The 15233-nt window shown below is 53.1% G+C and overlaps 2 protein-coding genes across 2 annotated transcripts; one reads left to right on the plus strand and one right to left on the minus strand.

Annotated features, from left to right (window-relative positions):
• Nucleotides 1-1197: 1197 nt before the first annotated feature.
• On the plus strand, nt 1198-6794 carry EAH_00002670 (hypothetical protein, conserved; the record flags this gene model as incomplete). The annotated part of the gene is made up of 3 exons (XM_013394146.1): nt 1198-2887; nt 3186-4809; nt 5069-6794. The coding sequence occupies 3 exons, from the start codon at nt 1198-1200 to the stop codon at nt 6792-6794; spliced, it is 5040 nt and encodes a 1679-aa protein (XP_013249600.1).
• Nucleotides 6795-8514: 1720 nt separating this feature from the next.
• On the minus strand, nt 8515-13868 carry EAH_00002680 (hypothetical protein, conserved; the record flags this gene model as incomplete). Its single annotated transcript, XM_013394147.1, has 11 exons — nt 8515-8635; nt 8817-8971; nt 9295-9448; nt 9801-10070; nt 10387-10577; nt 10703-10814; nt 11103-11241; nt 12347-12401; nt 12747-12986; nt 13267-13473; nt 13785-13868. 11 exons carry the CDS (start codon nt 13866-13868, stop codon nt 8515-8517), a joined length of 1728 nt encoding a protein of 575 aa, XP_013249601.1.
• Between the last annotated feature and the right edge of the window lie 1365 nt (nt 13869-15233).

The raw sequence follows: 15233 nt of genomic DNA on the forward strand, positions 1-15233 counted from the left end.
CCTGCAGCGTCGCAAACTCGCAGCAGCTGCTGCTGCCAGAGAAATGATGGTCAAGCCAACAGCAGCAGCAGTAGCAGTAGGCGCAGCAGCAGCAGAAGGAAGCGCAGCAGAAGGAGCAGCAGCGGGAAGAGCAGCAGCAAACCCTCAATTAGCAGCAGCAGGATCAGCAGCTGCAGCAGCAGCAAAGTAGCGGCTATGCTGCTGGAGCAAGAAAAGCAGAAGTTGCGCTGCAGCAGCAGCAACAGCAGCAGCAAGTGAAGAAGGGTTAAAATATAAAAAACAAGTTAATTAATTAAAAACAAAACAAAGAAAAGTAGATATTCGTCGTCCTTCCCTCTGCATGCGCTGGAGGCGGTGTTGTACAACCCCACCCGCATGCTGCTGCTGTTTGTCTCTCTTTATCTCTTGTTGCTGCTCTTTATTTATGTCTTTTTAATTCATTTTCTCCTTCTCTTTTGCTTCTTCCCGCCTCTCTTACCTTCTCCGGGTGCTACCCCCCAGCATATGCAGAGACAGCTGCAGCAGAGTTTAGGGTTTAGGGTTTAGGGTTTAGGGTTTGCGCTGATGCTTATAGGAGAGACAGAAGCAACAGCAACAGCAGCATAGAAGGTCTCAGAGACCACACACAAGGCCTAACGCCGCCGTGGGGCCCCCGCCCGCTGCTGCTGCTGCTGATTAGCTGGCGCTGCTGCAGCAGCAGCAACAGCAGCTAGACTGAGGGAGACGGCTGTAACTCTTCTAGTCTTGCGACACAAACTCAGCAGCAGCAGCAGCAGCAGTAACATCAGCACCAACGGCAGTAGCAACAGCAACGGCAACAGCAACAGCCGCAAACAACAACAGCAGAAACAGCAACAGAAGGAGCAGCAGCAGCAGGAGCAACAGCAGCAGCATCAACAGCAGCAGCATCAACAGCAGCAGAAGGAACAGCAGCAGCAGGAACAGCAGCAGCAGGAGGAAGCAATGAAGTGACTGGCAGCTCCGTTCCGCTGCTCCTGCACTGTATGCGCACAGTGCAGCAGCACGAGCCACAGACTGCAGCTGCTGCTGCAGCTGCTGCTGTAGCTGTTGCTGCATCCTCTGCTTTGCTGCTGCCCGGCACCCCCTAGCTCTCTCATAAAACGTATCTTCACTCTAGCAGCAGCAGCTGCAGCAGCAGCAGCAGGGACTTGGTTTCCATATAACCGTGAGAGGATAATGACCAGTACGGGGGCTGAAGCGTCTCCAGCAGCGACAGCAGCAGCAGCAGCAACAGCAGCAGCAGAGGCAGAAACAGAAGCAACAGCAGAAGCAGCAGCAGCAACAACAACAACAACCACAACCACAACAACGACAGCACATGATGGAGAGCATTCGCCTCATGCTGCTGAAACCCTATTTGCACAGGAGGAGGTTGGGAGCCCCAAGCCTCTAGCAGCAGCAGCAGCAGCAGCAGCAGCAGCTCCAAAGGGAGCAGCAGCAGCAGCGCCAGAGGTAGCAGCAGCAGCACCAACACCACCAGAGTCAGCAGAAACAGCAGCACCCGACGCGGCAACAGCAGCACCAGAGGCAGAAGCAGCAGCAGCACCAGAGGCTGAAGCAGCAGAAGCAGCAGCAGAGGCAGCCGCAGGAGAACAACAAAAAGAAACATCAGAGGATGCGAGTCTCAGCAATGATGGAACGCAGGGGAATCGGCGGCAGGCAGCAGCAGCAGCAGCAGCAGCAACAACTGCAACAGCAGCAACAGCAACAGCAGCAAAGGTGCAGCAGCTGCAGCAGCGCGCACTTCATCATTTCTTCCCCTCATGCCCGCCGCCCCCCTCCCCAAAAAAGCAAACGAGGAGACGCACCAGGCTGCAGCAACAGCAGCAGCAACAGCAGCAACAGCAGCAGCAGCAGCAGCAGCAGGAAGAGGGAATCGTAGTTTCAGATGCATGTGAGCCCGTGATAGCAACCCCTCCCAGAACCAAGAGGAAAAGCCGCATGTCTCAACTTGCTGCTGCTGCTGCTGCTGCTGCTGCGCAAAGCAGCAACCGCGATGATGCATCTGCTGCTGCAGCAGAGGGGGAGCCAAAGGGTCCCGGCCTCAAGAGGAGCCGCAGGCTAATGCAGCGCAGGAATTCCACTGCTGCTGCTGCTGCTCCTGCTGCTGCTGCTGCTGCTGAGGAGGAGGAGGAGGATGGGGGGGAAGACACGCAACAGCATAAGAGACCCCCTCCTATGGACGATGTTGTGAGTGTTGAGACGATCGATGTGGACGACGACGGGCAGCAGCAGCAGCAGCAAAAGCAGCAGCAGCAGCAGCAGCAGAAGCAGCAGCAGCAGCAACAGAAGCAGCAGCAGCACCAAAGACACATGGAAGGAGAAGTAAAAGGGCTTACAGGCCCCTGGAGTCACATTTTTGGGGGGCCCCGCAAAGCAGCAGCAGCAGCAGCAACAGCAGCAGCAGCAGGTCCGCGAGCTTCTCCGCGGGAGAGGAAGGGGAAGGCTGCAGCAACTTCTACCCGCTCGCCTTCAAGCAGCAACAGCAGCAGCAGCGTTAAAACATTCAGGGGGGGGCCCTCAAGAGCGCAAGGGGAGCTGGGGGCCGCGCAGCAGCAGGAGGTGATTCAGCGTCGGCAGCAGCGGCAGCAGCAGCAGCAGGAACAGGAGCAGCAGGAGCGTCTCCGCATGCTGCAGGAGCAGCACGCTGCAGCAGCAGCAAGTCGTGACTGGCTTGATCGTCTCTCTTGTTTGCTGCTGCCTCCTTATAAAGGCTCTATTGAGGGTTTGCAGCAGTTGCTAGCAGCAGTACCAGAGGCTCAGCCCTCTTGTTGGGGTGTATGCACAGCTGCTCCCACTGTCTTCCTCTCGGGGCCGTTTGTCTTCACCTCCGAAGCTGCTCTTCGTTCAGCTATTGAGGCTGCAGGTAAGGAATATACGGCCTGCTGTTGCTGCTGCTGTTGTTGCAGTTGCTGCAGCAGCAGCAGCACGCACAGAGCGGATAGGAATGGTAGAGGGTGCTTCTGTCGCTGCTGCTGTTATTGCTGCTGTTGTTGCCGGCGCTGCTGTTACTGCTCCTGCAGTTGTTGTTGCAGCAAGAACAGCGTTGAGGCAGCAGGTAGGAACGATAAAGGCTGCTGCTGTCGCGGCTTCTGCTGCTGTCAATGCTGCTGCTGGTGCTGCTGCTGCTGAGCTAGAGAGAGCATTGGGCGTGTTTTGTTCAGGTGTATTGACAACGCGCTGTCGGCGGCGGGCCCGCTGCACGGTTACGGGGTGTCTAGCTCCTCCTGACTGCACAGAAGCAGCAGCAGTAGCAACAGCAGCAACAGCAGCAGCAGCGGGAGGCGAGGCCATGGTAAGCGAAACCCAAGTGTTAGAGGCCCTGGGGCTGTCGCTTGAAGCTGCTGCAGCAAGGTTCTCCCCCGTGCACCCCCGCAGCTGCCAGCCGCTTGCTGCGCTCGTCACCCAGGTGCTTAGCGGCGTACTGCAGCAGCGGCAGCAGCTGCTGCAGCAGCGGCAGCTGCAGCTGCAGCAGCAACAGCCGGAGATCCAGCGCACACATCTTCAACAGCAAGAACGAGACCAGCAGGAGGAATACTTGCGGTCACAGCCCCCAGAAGATGAAATGGAGGTTGATCTGCAGCAGCAGCAGCAACGGCAACAGCAGCAGCAAGAGCAGCAGCAGCAACAGCAACGTAAGGAAGAGATTAAGACGAAAGTTGAGCAGCAGCACGAGCACATGCAACAGGACGAAACAGAAGGGGGAAAGGAAAACCGGTTGTGTCCTTGGGGTGCTGTGCAGCAGCCACAGCAACAGCAGCAGCAGCAACAGCAACAGCAGCAGCAGCAGATTGGAGATAAGTTGGATTTGCTGTTCTTGAGAGAGACGTGGCCTGTTGCTTTCAGACCTGTCTCAGCTGCGGAGATAGGGGGCCACGATGATGCTGCTGTTGCTCTTCATGCGTTGCTATCTGCTGCTGCTCGCTCCTGTGCTGCTGCTGCTGCTGCTGCTGGGCAGCCTGTTGCAGCGCCTCCCAGCGCAGCAGCAGCAGCAGCATCAGCAGCAGCAGCAGCAACCTGCGCGGGGCGAGAAAAGAAGAAACGCCGCACTCGAGGGGGGTCCCTACGAGATGATGATAAGGAAGCTCCAGACCCCCCACCGGGTGTATTGATAGTGCTAATGCCTCCGAAGACAGGGGGAAAGGCTTTGGTTTATCTTGCTGCTTTAGCTTCTCGTTTTGCTGCAGCACAAGAGGAGACACTTCGGGAGGCTACGCACATTGAGGGCCTTATGCAGTCATTCTTGTCTCACGCTGCAGAGCCGAAGACCCCAGCAGCAACAGAAGCTGCTGCTGCTGCTGCAGCACCCACAGCAGCAGCAACAGCAGCAGCAGGAGAGGCCCCTCTGCAGCCGCTGGTGCGCCTTAGTGTGTATGACCTCTGGTCTCTATCAAAAAAACACCTGCAGCGTTTGCTGCTGCGCCGGCGGGAGGTGGGCGTTCGGGGGCCCCCCGTTCAAGGCGACGATGTATCTGCTGCTTCTGCTGCAGCACGAGCTGCTGCAGCAAATGCAGCATCCGCTGCAGCAGCTCCTGACGTCTGTATTGCGGTCTGGAGAGAGGGTGAAGACGCTGCCTCGGCGCGTGCAGCAGCAGAAAGCCTCATAGAAGATGCCTTAAAAGATGCTGCCGGAAAGGGGGGGGCCCGTGGCTCTGCTGCTGCTGCTTCAAGGCAGCAGCAGCGCAGCAGATGTGCGGATACACCCGAAGATGACGCAGCAGACACGGGGAGAAACCTCGTCGCCTTTGTAGAGCTCTCAAGACCGCCTAGGGAGGCGTTCATTCAGCGGTAAGCGTTAAGGGCCTCCTTCGTTCTGCTGTTGCTGCTGCAGCTGCTATTGCTGGTGCAGCTGATGTCTCTGCTGCAGCTGCTATTGCTGCTGTAGCTTTTGCGCATTTGCTGATGCTGCTGCTGCTGCTGCTGCTGTGCATTTGCTGCGGCTAGCAGTGGGGGTGGTGGTGTGTTTGCTGCTGATTTGTTGCTGCGCATTTGGTGCTGCTGCAACTGCTACTGCTGTTTGCTTCCGCTGTCTTCGCTCCTGCTTCAGGCTAATGGCTATCCTTCGGGGGGCCCTCTTAGTGCAGGTAGACCGCCGCTTTGTAAGCCTCGTGCTGGATGCTACGGGGCCCCCCAATGAAGAAGAAACTCCTTCTTTAGGGGCTGCTCTCAACTGTCTGCACATAGTACTTCGAACCCACCCGCACCTGCGGCACTTGCATGCAGCAGCAGCAGCTGTTGCTGCTGGTGATGGTGGTGGCGCTGCTGCTGCTCCTGGGGGAGAAGCTCCCCCAGAAGGAGATGTTAAGCTGTCCGCAGCAGGAAAATCAGAAGCAGCAGCAGCAGCAGAGGTGCCTGTAACAGCCGCAGCAGCAGCAGCAGAAACAGGAGGCATCTTGCTGCCGTACGAAGAGCCGCCTTGGGTTGAGACTTTAGCTGAGCGGCAGCAGCGGTGGCAGCAGCAGGAGTTGCTGCTGCAGCACTTTGTGATTCCTCCCTTAGAGAAGCCTCTGGAGCTACCGTGGGGCCTCGCTGAGGCCCCGTTGCTGCCGGCATGGCGGCTGCAGCGCGGCAGCAAAGGGCAGCAGCTGCAGCTGCTGTCTTTCCTCAACACCCAGACACAAGACATCTTAGTGGCTCCTTTGCATGCAATTGATTTGCTGTTCTGTAAACTCGTAGCCTGGCGCGAGGGGCCCCTGGGGGCCCTGTCTTCGGATGGCGGCGCTGCTGCTTCTGCTGCTACTACTACTGGTGCTACTGCCGCTGCTGCTGCTGAGCAGACAGAGGAGATGAGGAGACAGTGCATGCGAAGGAACATACACTTCATTTTAAGGGCCTATCTCTCAGCAGCAAAGATGCTTAAGTGGGAAGACATGGCTAAGGGACCCCTAGCAGACGCAGGCGACGAAGCAGCTTGCGTTTTAGGGGTTGAGACAAAGACAGAGAGAGGAGGAGGAGACTCTGGGGGCCCCTCTTCCTGCCGGGTAGATGCATGCACACTTGCTGCTGCTGTTGGGAAGATGGCGCCGATGTGTCTGGCCCCTGTCTCCTCTCCTGCTGCTGCATCTACAGCATGCGAGCTGGTAGGGGAGCTCACGCTGGGGGCAGTGGCCCTGCTGCAGCACGGAGACCTTCCGGAGGCGTTGCAATATCTAGACAGCGGCTCTGCTGCTGCTGTGCTGCAGCGCAGACGTCTTCAGTCTCTTGCGCTGCAGCAGCGGCTCGCCACCCGCAAACGCATGCAAAAAGCAGCTGAGGGGCCCCAGAGGGCAGTGCTGCTCTCTCAACGGCTCACTGCGTTGGCTGTCAGCAGCTTAGCAGCAAGTTGCAGGAAGCAGCATCAGCAGTCTCTAACTGGTGCTGCTACTTCCCCATCATCTTCTTGCTTTGTTGAGATCGTTGATGCAGAAGAGGCGAGCAGCACGAGCTGTCCATACACCGCAGAAGCTATTGCAATTGATGACGAGAGCTGCGACGCGGGTCTGGGGGCCCCCGGGGGCCCCCAGGCCCCCGAAGAGGAGGAAATAGACATCATGGAGGCTTTAGAGAATTATAACACAATTGGGGTTATGGCGTTCGCCTCAGTTAGTACTATCCTTCACGGAGGAGACGAGCTGCGTCAGGCGTTGCTAGAGAAAGCAGCAGCGAAGCACCCAAGGGCTGCTACTGGCAAAAGTAAAGGAGGGAGGGGGGGTAACAGAGGCAAAGGAGCAGCACTAGACACGCAAGCAAAACTCGAGTCAATCCTCTCAACCCTTGAATGCCACGCCAACTAAGACCCACATGGGGCCCTGCTGCACTTTGCATGCGTGCAGCAAGAGCTGCACAGGAGGCCATGTGCACTGCCAGTGAAGATAAGGGTGCTGTGGCAGCTGCAGCCGCAGCTGCTGCTGCTGCAGCAGTACACACCAGAGCTGCTGCTGATACTGATTCTCGTTCTGTCAGAGAGGCAGCACAAGTTGTTCCTCTTGATGCAGCTGCAGCCGCTATCTAGGGCTTCTAGCAGCAGAATCTGCTTTGGAAGCAGCTGCTGCTGCTGTTGCCTTCGACTGTCTGCCTGTGGGTCTCGGTGTCCTGCAACTCCTCGTGATGCTTTTCTTGTCGTTGCCTCTGCGCAACGTCCCTCTAGGACTTGCCAGAGGGTATAACTGGGGTTTAGGGTTTGGGGTTTAGAGTTTTGGCGCTAGCCTGTCAGGCTAATGTTCGTGGCTAGGGTTTTAGAGATTTCAGGTATTCAGGACTCAGCGTCTACGTTACGAGTTCGCTCTGTGTTCAACTCCACCACCAAAGAAAAAGAGTAAAAGCAGCAGTCTAGTGGCAGCAGCAGCAGCAGTCTAGGGATAGTAGTAATACAAGGTAGAAAAAGAAGAATTACTGCCGCTTCTGAATAATGACATTTTTTCTCTGCAACACTTTCTTTAATCAGACACATACAGGAAAAGAACTCGAAAAAAGATTGCTTTTTAGTTAGAGCACTTCATATCGCTCGTATCACCAATTGCAAATAACAAATCGGAAATAGTCCCCTTCAAAGAATATATATTTTTACCCTGACCGGACTACTACAACGAAGAAAGTCTGCAGAAAGACCGCCAACACTCCGCAAGGAAAAGAACAGTCGCAGGCAGCGAACCCACTGAACAAAAGCTGCTGCGAGCGCTCTTCTGGTTCTGTACAAACGTTGCGGTGTAGCTATCTCTCCGTCTCTTTGTCTCTGTTTGCATACCCATGTCCTGTCTTTTGCTGTAGTTTATTTCACTTTGTCTCCCTATCAAGAGTCTCTACCCTCTGTAGTAGGCAATTTTGCGAAAACTTGTTAACCTCCGGCTTATTCTGAATTTGAACAAGATGTATTGTTTAGGGTTTTACGGTACAACTTATGCAACTTAACATTACTAACGCCTCTCTAGCGCTGTAAGAACACAGCTGGCTGATGCATATGTCACAGAAGACCGGTAGAGGTAAAACCCACAGAGGGAGCTGCAGACGCCTCTCTAAAGACCGCTGGACTGATAAATACAATATATTGCAGTTACAAGGAAAACGGTACGTTCGTTCCCTGCAGTACCCCACTCTAGCTGTGGTATCTGCTTTTATCTCAGAAGCAGCATTGCTCCGGTGCACTTCTTGCAATCTACAGGCGCCACCGGTATGCCAGTCGTTTCGGCAAAGAGCGCTTAACGGCTCCACGCCAACAAAACTGAGTAAGGGGGAGGGAGAAGAGCGTTGAGGGCGAAGGGAAACGAAGTGGGGTAGGAAAAGATGCCAAGACATAAATGCAGACTGAAGATGCCTTATTTACGTGGCGTGTTCACAGACTTTGGCCACAAACACGGAGCCAGCAAAGGGGAAAAGGGCGTCAAAAGTCGGCGTGGTTCACATATCCCGGCTCAGACGCTCTCCATTCTTTTCCCCCCCTGTGCTGTTCGACTGGTTCGGATGCAGATGAAGCCCTTTCATCAAATATATTGCAACACGTTGATCAGAATACTCTTGTCACGGTTGCAAACATTCGACAACTTCATTCAAATGCACTTCTAGAGCTTCGACTTCCCCTCGTGAGCATGAGAAGTCCGGGCGCTCGCAGGAGAGGCGGCGTGACAGGGCACAGACGAGCCTGATGAATAGAAAGATAAACGGAGAACAACAAACAGAACGGTTAATTAGATGCAGGACCTTCCGCGTCAGCGTATACACGACGTTTACGTAGTTTATGTTCATCTCCTTCTCCGTGTACGCATGCTTGTATGCACTGTCGTTGTTGCCTAGCGAATGCAAACCTATCCTCAGATACGCACACATTTTTGTATAACTCACTTTCCAGCAATTTCGTAGACGCGGCGCCCCTAATTGCCAAGTAAATAGCAATAGAGTAAGTGACAGCCCCAAGCAAAAGAAGCCAGTCAAAGAAAGTGGAGCGGCTCTCCGCTATTTCAAGGGTTACTGGGGGCTCCTGCGAGCAGAAAGAGAGCCAAGCCACGTGGATACGCATTTAAATAAATGCATATATATAGTATACATAAAATACACATATAAATATTATACATGGAGGACAGTGTCAGCATCCGTTGTGCTTGGCAAACCATTCGCATGTACAATATAAGAGTGGAGATAAACGGCGTAGACGCAGCCAACAACTAAAAGAAATTCACTCGCATGTGCACATGGCATTCGGCACAGAAGAAAGCGGCTGCTGTCTCAAGGGTTTCTTATGGCATTCGCATCAACATGCAACCACAGAACAAACGAAGGGGAGGTGATAGGTGGTCGCCGTACATAAGAGAAAGAAAAGCCTCCCATGTCTACGTCGAATTCATGCATCTCAGTGGTCAGTCCAGCGTTCTCCATCTCATCCGCCAAAGATTTCAAAAACACGCGGTTTGCAAAGGAAGAGCCCATGTAATCTGCAACGTTTCTGTAGGCGAAGAACCTGCAGAATAACCAGCCAGCAGAAAAATCGTTGGAGATATTTAAGATGCGCATGTGGAAAATTCGGATACTGCTGGTTCCCTAGCTAGCTGCACAGCTAGCTGGATGCCACCGCTAGCGGTGGTGTGCAGTGGTAATCATGCGTCAGGAAAAGTATGCTGCTGCCCAACAACACTCAAGTTCCTGGACACATTTTAGATCGAAAGATATATGGGACTATTTCTGAAGATTCGGCACACGGACGATAATAGGTGCAACTGAGAACGGAAGAAGCCGTCTTTAGCATGAGAGCATCATATGCATGCATGGAGCGACGCAACTGCATGCACGGCCTTTGATGTATACCCTTGAACCCATTTACAACAACAACATAGCGAGTCGGTGCTCCCGCAGGTGTAAATGACTGCGTCGTGGGCGTGTGGGCGACTATGGCCGTGCCAGCAGCATCCGCTTGCCTGGGGGTTTTGTTACAGAACTGAACCCATGAGCTGATGAAGACCTCCAATTCCTCTTCGCCTCCTTTGAATGTCAAGCGAGTATTCTGGTCTCTCGAGTTCGCCAAGAACCGCGCAGTGCCTTCTGCAAGGCCGCGTACGGTCTTCACAAGCGCGTCTTTACTCAGGCTGTCACGATACAATACAGCGGCAAACAGAAAAACCAAAACAAAACCACACAACACAAAACCAAACACAAGAAGATGAACAGACGCAGAGCGTGTTTCACAGCATCCCCCGCAACTATCCTCCATATTGCGAAAACTTCTTGGAAAACGTCCTTTTTTCGTAAGTAAGGTAAGGTAAGTTGCAAGGTTTTCCTTCGATCCTATAGAATATATTTTCTATTTAATAAAAAAACGCGTGAATAAAAAGCGTGGAGTAGCATCGGATGATATTGTCCGAAATACCCGTGATGGCTCGCATCATCATTAGTTGCATTCACCTGTCATCCGTCAGAGAGCTTCGATTCCAGAGGTGTTTGAGTTCAGCTTCCGCTGAAAGAGTCCCTGCAATGAGCTTCGCTCTTGTGAAGTGCTCGTGGGGCCAGAACGACAACACCTTCTCCCCTGCAGCGATTTTTTTCGTGCGGGTAGTCAGCTGAACCCCTTCCTCCTTCATCGCATTCTCCAGTGTCTGCAGTGTATTCCAAACATTCCGCTTGCAACAAATGTAATACATTCAGAACAAGTCGCACGGCAAGCACTACGCCTGAGACAGCTCCCACAGTTCAGTGTTCAGTGTTCACTTCTCAGACGAACCTGGAGGAAACGAGCAGCTTCTGGGTCTTTGTAGGCTTTCGGAGTGTGTAGACTCAGCGAGGTGGACGCTACATTGTCCAAGCACAAAACGTACCGCGTGGCATTCAGCAGCCTGAAATTGCGCATGACGAGCCGGACACATATAAAACAGAGGAGCTTCACTTACACACTTTGGTCTCCACATCAAGAGGAACACTAGAAGTTGTCGACCCCAAAAAACCCTGAAACTGAATGCCATGCACGCGCGCGATTGCAATTCTCTTGCAGTGGCAAGGGAAAAGAACAGCAAGAGCGCGCGTACGGGCATAGCTACTCAGTTTAATGCAACAGTCTCTCTGCACTAGGCTGAGAAGCTGCTGCATGTGGTTGTTTGTTTGGCTGCTTAACACCTACACCTCACCTCGGGTCTGCGCGCCCTATCCACTCCAAAACCCCTTCGTAGTTCATTGCGCTTGCATCCGCCAAGACGAAGGCGACGCTGTAGTTGAGCGGTTCTTGTTTGTAGATCTTCTTCAGCTCTCGGGCCAGCCACATGAGAGCTGCATGCAGGACAAGACAGAGAGTTACAACATGCCCACTGAAGAACCTTCACGGTAAGCATCTTTCTTGCTGTGGCAATGAACTAACAGGACGGCAATGGGAATGAACTAAAAAATACAACTATCTGCAATGAAGGCCCGCGGTTCTGAAGCGTTTGCGGGCGCCTCTACAGCGTTGGCGGCTACCAGTTCAGCTAAGAGCCAAAAGAATGCAATTAGGTAGCGCACAGTAGTAACGTGCCACACCCCCAAGTGTATACAGAGAGAAAGCGCATGTACATATACATCTATGCACTTACTCATATGCCAGGTACACATACATAGAAGACATGCCCTTCTGTACTGTACTAACACGAGATAGCGGTGGTGTGCTGCCCTTACTGATGAGTCCGCTGGCGCCGGTGCTGATACCGGTAGCGAAATGCTGCACAAAACGGAGCAGGAGGCATGTATTTTTTGTCAGCCCAACAACACGTACATGGCGTTCATGAACACACGCGGTCTCCTTCAAGGCAAAGCAGAAGGAGCGACGGCGAGAGAAATGTTTTGTCGCCCCAGAGAAAGCAAAAGACAGAACAGCACCAAAAGGCCTAGAATGAGATCTGTTACTCAACTTACAGGAACAGCGGCAAAGGCGTCGTGATGTGCCACAAATACAACTGTAGGGGGGGCGGCGCCTTCTGGCCCAGGCTTCCCATTTAGCCATGACTGAAGAAAACGAAATGCAATAGAAGTGAATTTGTTTATCTAATGAAATCGAAGCACTGCAATTGGATTGTGTACATCAAGCGCATGTCTTCCTTTTGGCATTCAACACTCATTAGCAGCCAAAGCAAACAGAATGCAGTAATCACGCTTAACCAGTATATGCTTGAAAGTCACATCTGCATAAATCCCTGTATAAATATGATCTATACTTGAACTAAACCCTAAGACCTAAACCCTAACCCCATCATTAATATTAGAAGTAAACCTTAATTTCTACGTGCACAGGCACTAAGCGTTGCTTCTCAACATGCTTGGGCTGCTTATCATGATTAGTAAAATAACTTTAGCAGCGACAGGCAGCCCCACTTGCATGCAAACACAAGTGCAGCAGACGAACCGTCAGCGTAACGCCCTTGACAGACGGGATAGGCTGCAGCTCCTGGGCCAACGCGCTGTACGCAGTTAAAAACGGACGCAGCATACGCGTCCTAGCGGGGGCGTGCTCATACTCATCTGAATCAGCAGCACCAGCAGCAACAGATAGCAGCAGGAGATTGCAGCAGCAGCAAGAGGTAGCAGCAGAAAATTATAGCAGCAGCAGCAGGTAACACCAGTATACCCTAGCAGTAGAAGCAGTTGCACGTAGCCAACAGAAGTCGGCAGAATTTGGGGATGCTGCAGTGTCTGTGCAGCTACAGATACAAATGCACAGGTTACGCATGCATGCGTGTATGTAAGCGTGCAAAAAGCGCATGCATGCATCATGCATGCAGCAACATAAAGACATGCATTTATACCCGCGGCAGGTATGCATTCCCTTGGCTCCATAGAGGTTCCTTACCGTCCCTGTTCAGTCTTTCTAGCAACGCCGTAGCGTCCTTTGTCTCCCGTGCAAAGACAACAGAGGCAGCGCTGTGTCGGTCTAGCAGCAATTTTTCTATTCGCTTTATTTCTTCTGCTGCTGCTGCGCTCAGGGGAACCCCTGCCGGAGGCAGCAACACCAGCACGAAATGAGAAAGCCCCAGCAGCTTCTCCACCTGCGGTACAAACGGCAAAATACCAACTCAGATGCACCGCCAGTGTGCAGCGCGATTATCGTCAACCGACTGTACGTGCATCCGGCGCGTGCGCTGTTCACTCTGTAAACACGGCATGTCAAACGTGCAAACAAACGGCCCCACAAACACGCATGAAGCAAGCGGCATAGCTGAAGAAGCATGCAGGTGCTGCATGCACCAAGAATACTGCATGCACCAGGATAACTGCATGCATCAGGTTCACTGCATGCACCACGCTCACTGCATGCCCTAGGCTTACCTGTTCGGCGGTGAGAGCCGTTGCCCTCGCGACGCAGAGGACGCGGGAGGAGGCTGCTCCGGTCGCCGCCAGTCCGTCTAACAGCTTCTCACAAGTGCACAAGGAGGCCCCCGGAAGCGACACGCGGCCCCAAGGGCCCAAGGGGAAGTTGGCCGCTGCTTTATACTGCAGGGGTCTGTAGCCTGTCAAGGACATCTGGCTCCCTGCCTGCGAGCATCCCACCCACCCATCTTAGCCGCACCACTGGTGAACCACTGGTGAACACGAGTAGTCTTTCAGCTGGAACTGAGGCGCTGTGTGCGAAGAAATCAAGCTGACACGATAATGCGCAGGTATGACGCGGCAGGTGAAGGGGGAGATGAGACAAAAAACATTTATTATCAAGGAGGGCTAGTGTGAGCCCATTCCTATAGCTGCATTGTTGCAAGAAGTTGAAATGTTGTAGAAGATATACTACTGGACTGATAATCAACCACCCCTTGGTAATAGACAGCAACGCTCTTTGCGTTCCCTCTCACCTGTGCGACGGAGAAGGCATAGAAAGCCCCCAAGCAGATAACCGCCGCCCATGCCCAAAAACGCTTCGGAGGAGGAGCTCGCATGTTGAATAAACAGTTTGCCAGGGGCCGCAAGATGGGATGCTAGAGTGTAGAAAGGGCGTCGGCCCAGCTGCTCGGCCTGGCGGTGTGCCTGCTGGACCCCAACCAATACACCGCCACCCGCGAACGCGTTCGTAAAAAGAAGAAAATGTGAATTTTCTGTTATTTCCACTGCCTCAGGCGATTCTGGCTGTACACCACAGCATAGCCGCGGCGCCGCCTGAGGCTGTTTGCGTACGCCGCGTTTCACAGGCAACTCCTGCGCTCTGTCGTCTCTCTTCAGAGAGAAAAACGCCTTTGCTCTGCCAAAAATTACTTACGAAGTAAATAACAATGAGTCACAGGACAGAAACAGACGAGTTTCTGAGGATTCCGCTGGGGTGTCGGAGGTGACACGACACGCCACGAGTTCTAGTGGTGTAGAAGTGAAGTCCTCTCCCCTTCTTTTGATCATATAGAAAGTAGAGACGATCCTAAAACAAATGTATTACACTTGAGCCACAGTTTTGTACCTAGTGGATGGAAAAGGGCACCCAAACGCCCCACTCATCAGGTGCTCTAGCAGGTGGGGCCCCCCGTTTCTCACGGTTGTCGCTGTCTGCTGTACTTTGTTCAACTGCTTCAATATTTTACGGTATAAATGGTATGCAAAAGAACTTGCTATACAAAATACTCCTTCAGAAAACCTTTGGAAAACTGAGCATTCCCACGTTGGATGGCGAGGCCTCTTGCTCGCGTGACCGTCCACATGATGCGGTTGTCTGGAGTCGTTGGAAACGGCGTTTGTATCCAACCTTGGTTTGATGCATACGGAAGCAGAAAAGACTAACTGGAATCCGTAGACGAGGAATTCTACTACCTGCAGCTGCAGGCGTGGCAGGGTGTAGCGTGGCCTGTCTGAACGTGGCAAACGCTTCCTTTCTCCTTACGTGTGTGGATTATTGAGTCCTGAGGGCCAAGTGGGCGTTAAGAATTACCTCCGCTGTTCGTGCATTAAGAAGGAGTGTACCTGTGCTTGCATAAGATGCTGCCTTGCAGTAGTGTGGCAGTTGGAGAAGCACTTGCTGCAACTCGTGTGACAGGACGCCCTCTCTACGCACCAGCGTCCAGTTTTCGTGAGAGGGAAAACGAAGTTGCCTGGTTTTTGTTAGGGCTTGCTGAATGTATTATGACTATCGTACATCCCGCGACTGTCCTCTGGCAATGTCGACGCCACTCGTTGGACTTGCAACTGTCAGCGAATCTCCTGCTTCATCTTGCATCTTTTATTTCTCTTTTGCGGATTTTGCGTATGTGCCATCTGGGGGCAATGAAGGGCCGGTATAACAGTGGATGCATCGATCTTTATGTGTATTTTGGCAATTGGAT

Source organism: Eimeria acervulina, genomic scaffold, assembly GCF_000499425.1.
Source record: "Eimeria acervulina Houghton genomic scaffold, Eah_scaff9, whole genome shotgun sequence".
Lineage (NCBI taxonomy): Eukaryota > Apicomplexa > Conoidasida > Eucoccidiorida > Eimeriidae > Eimeria > Eimeria acervulina.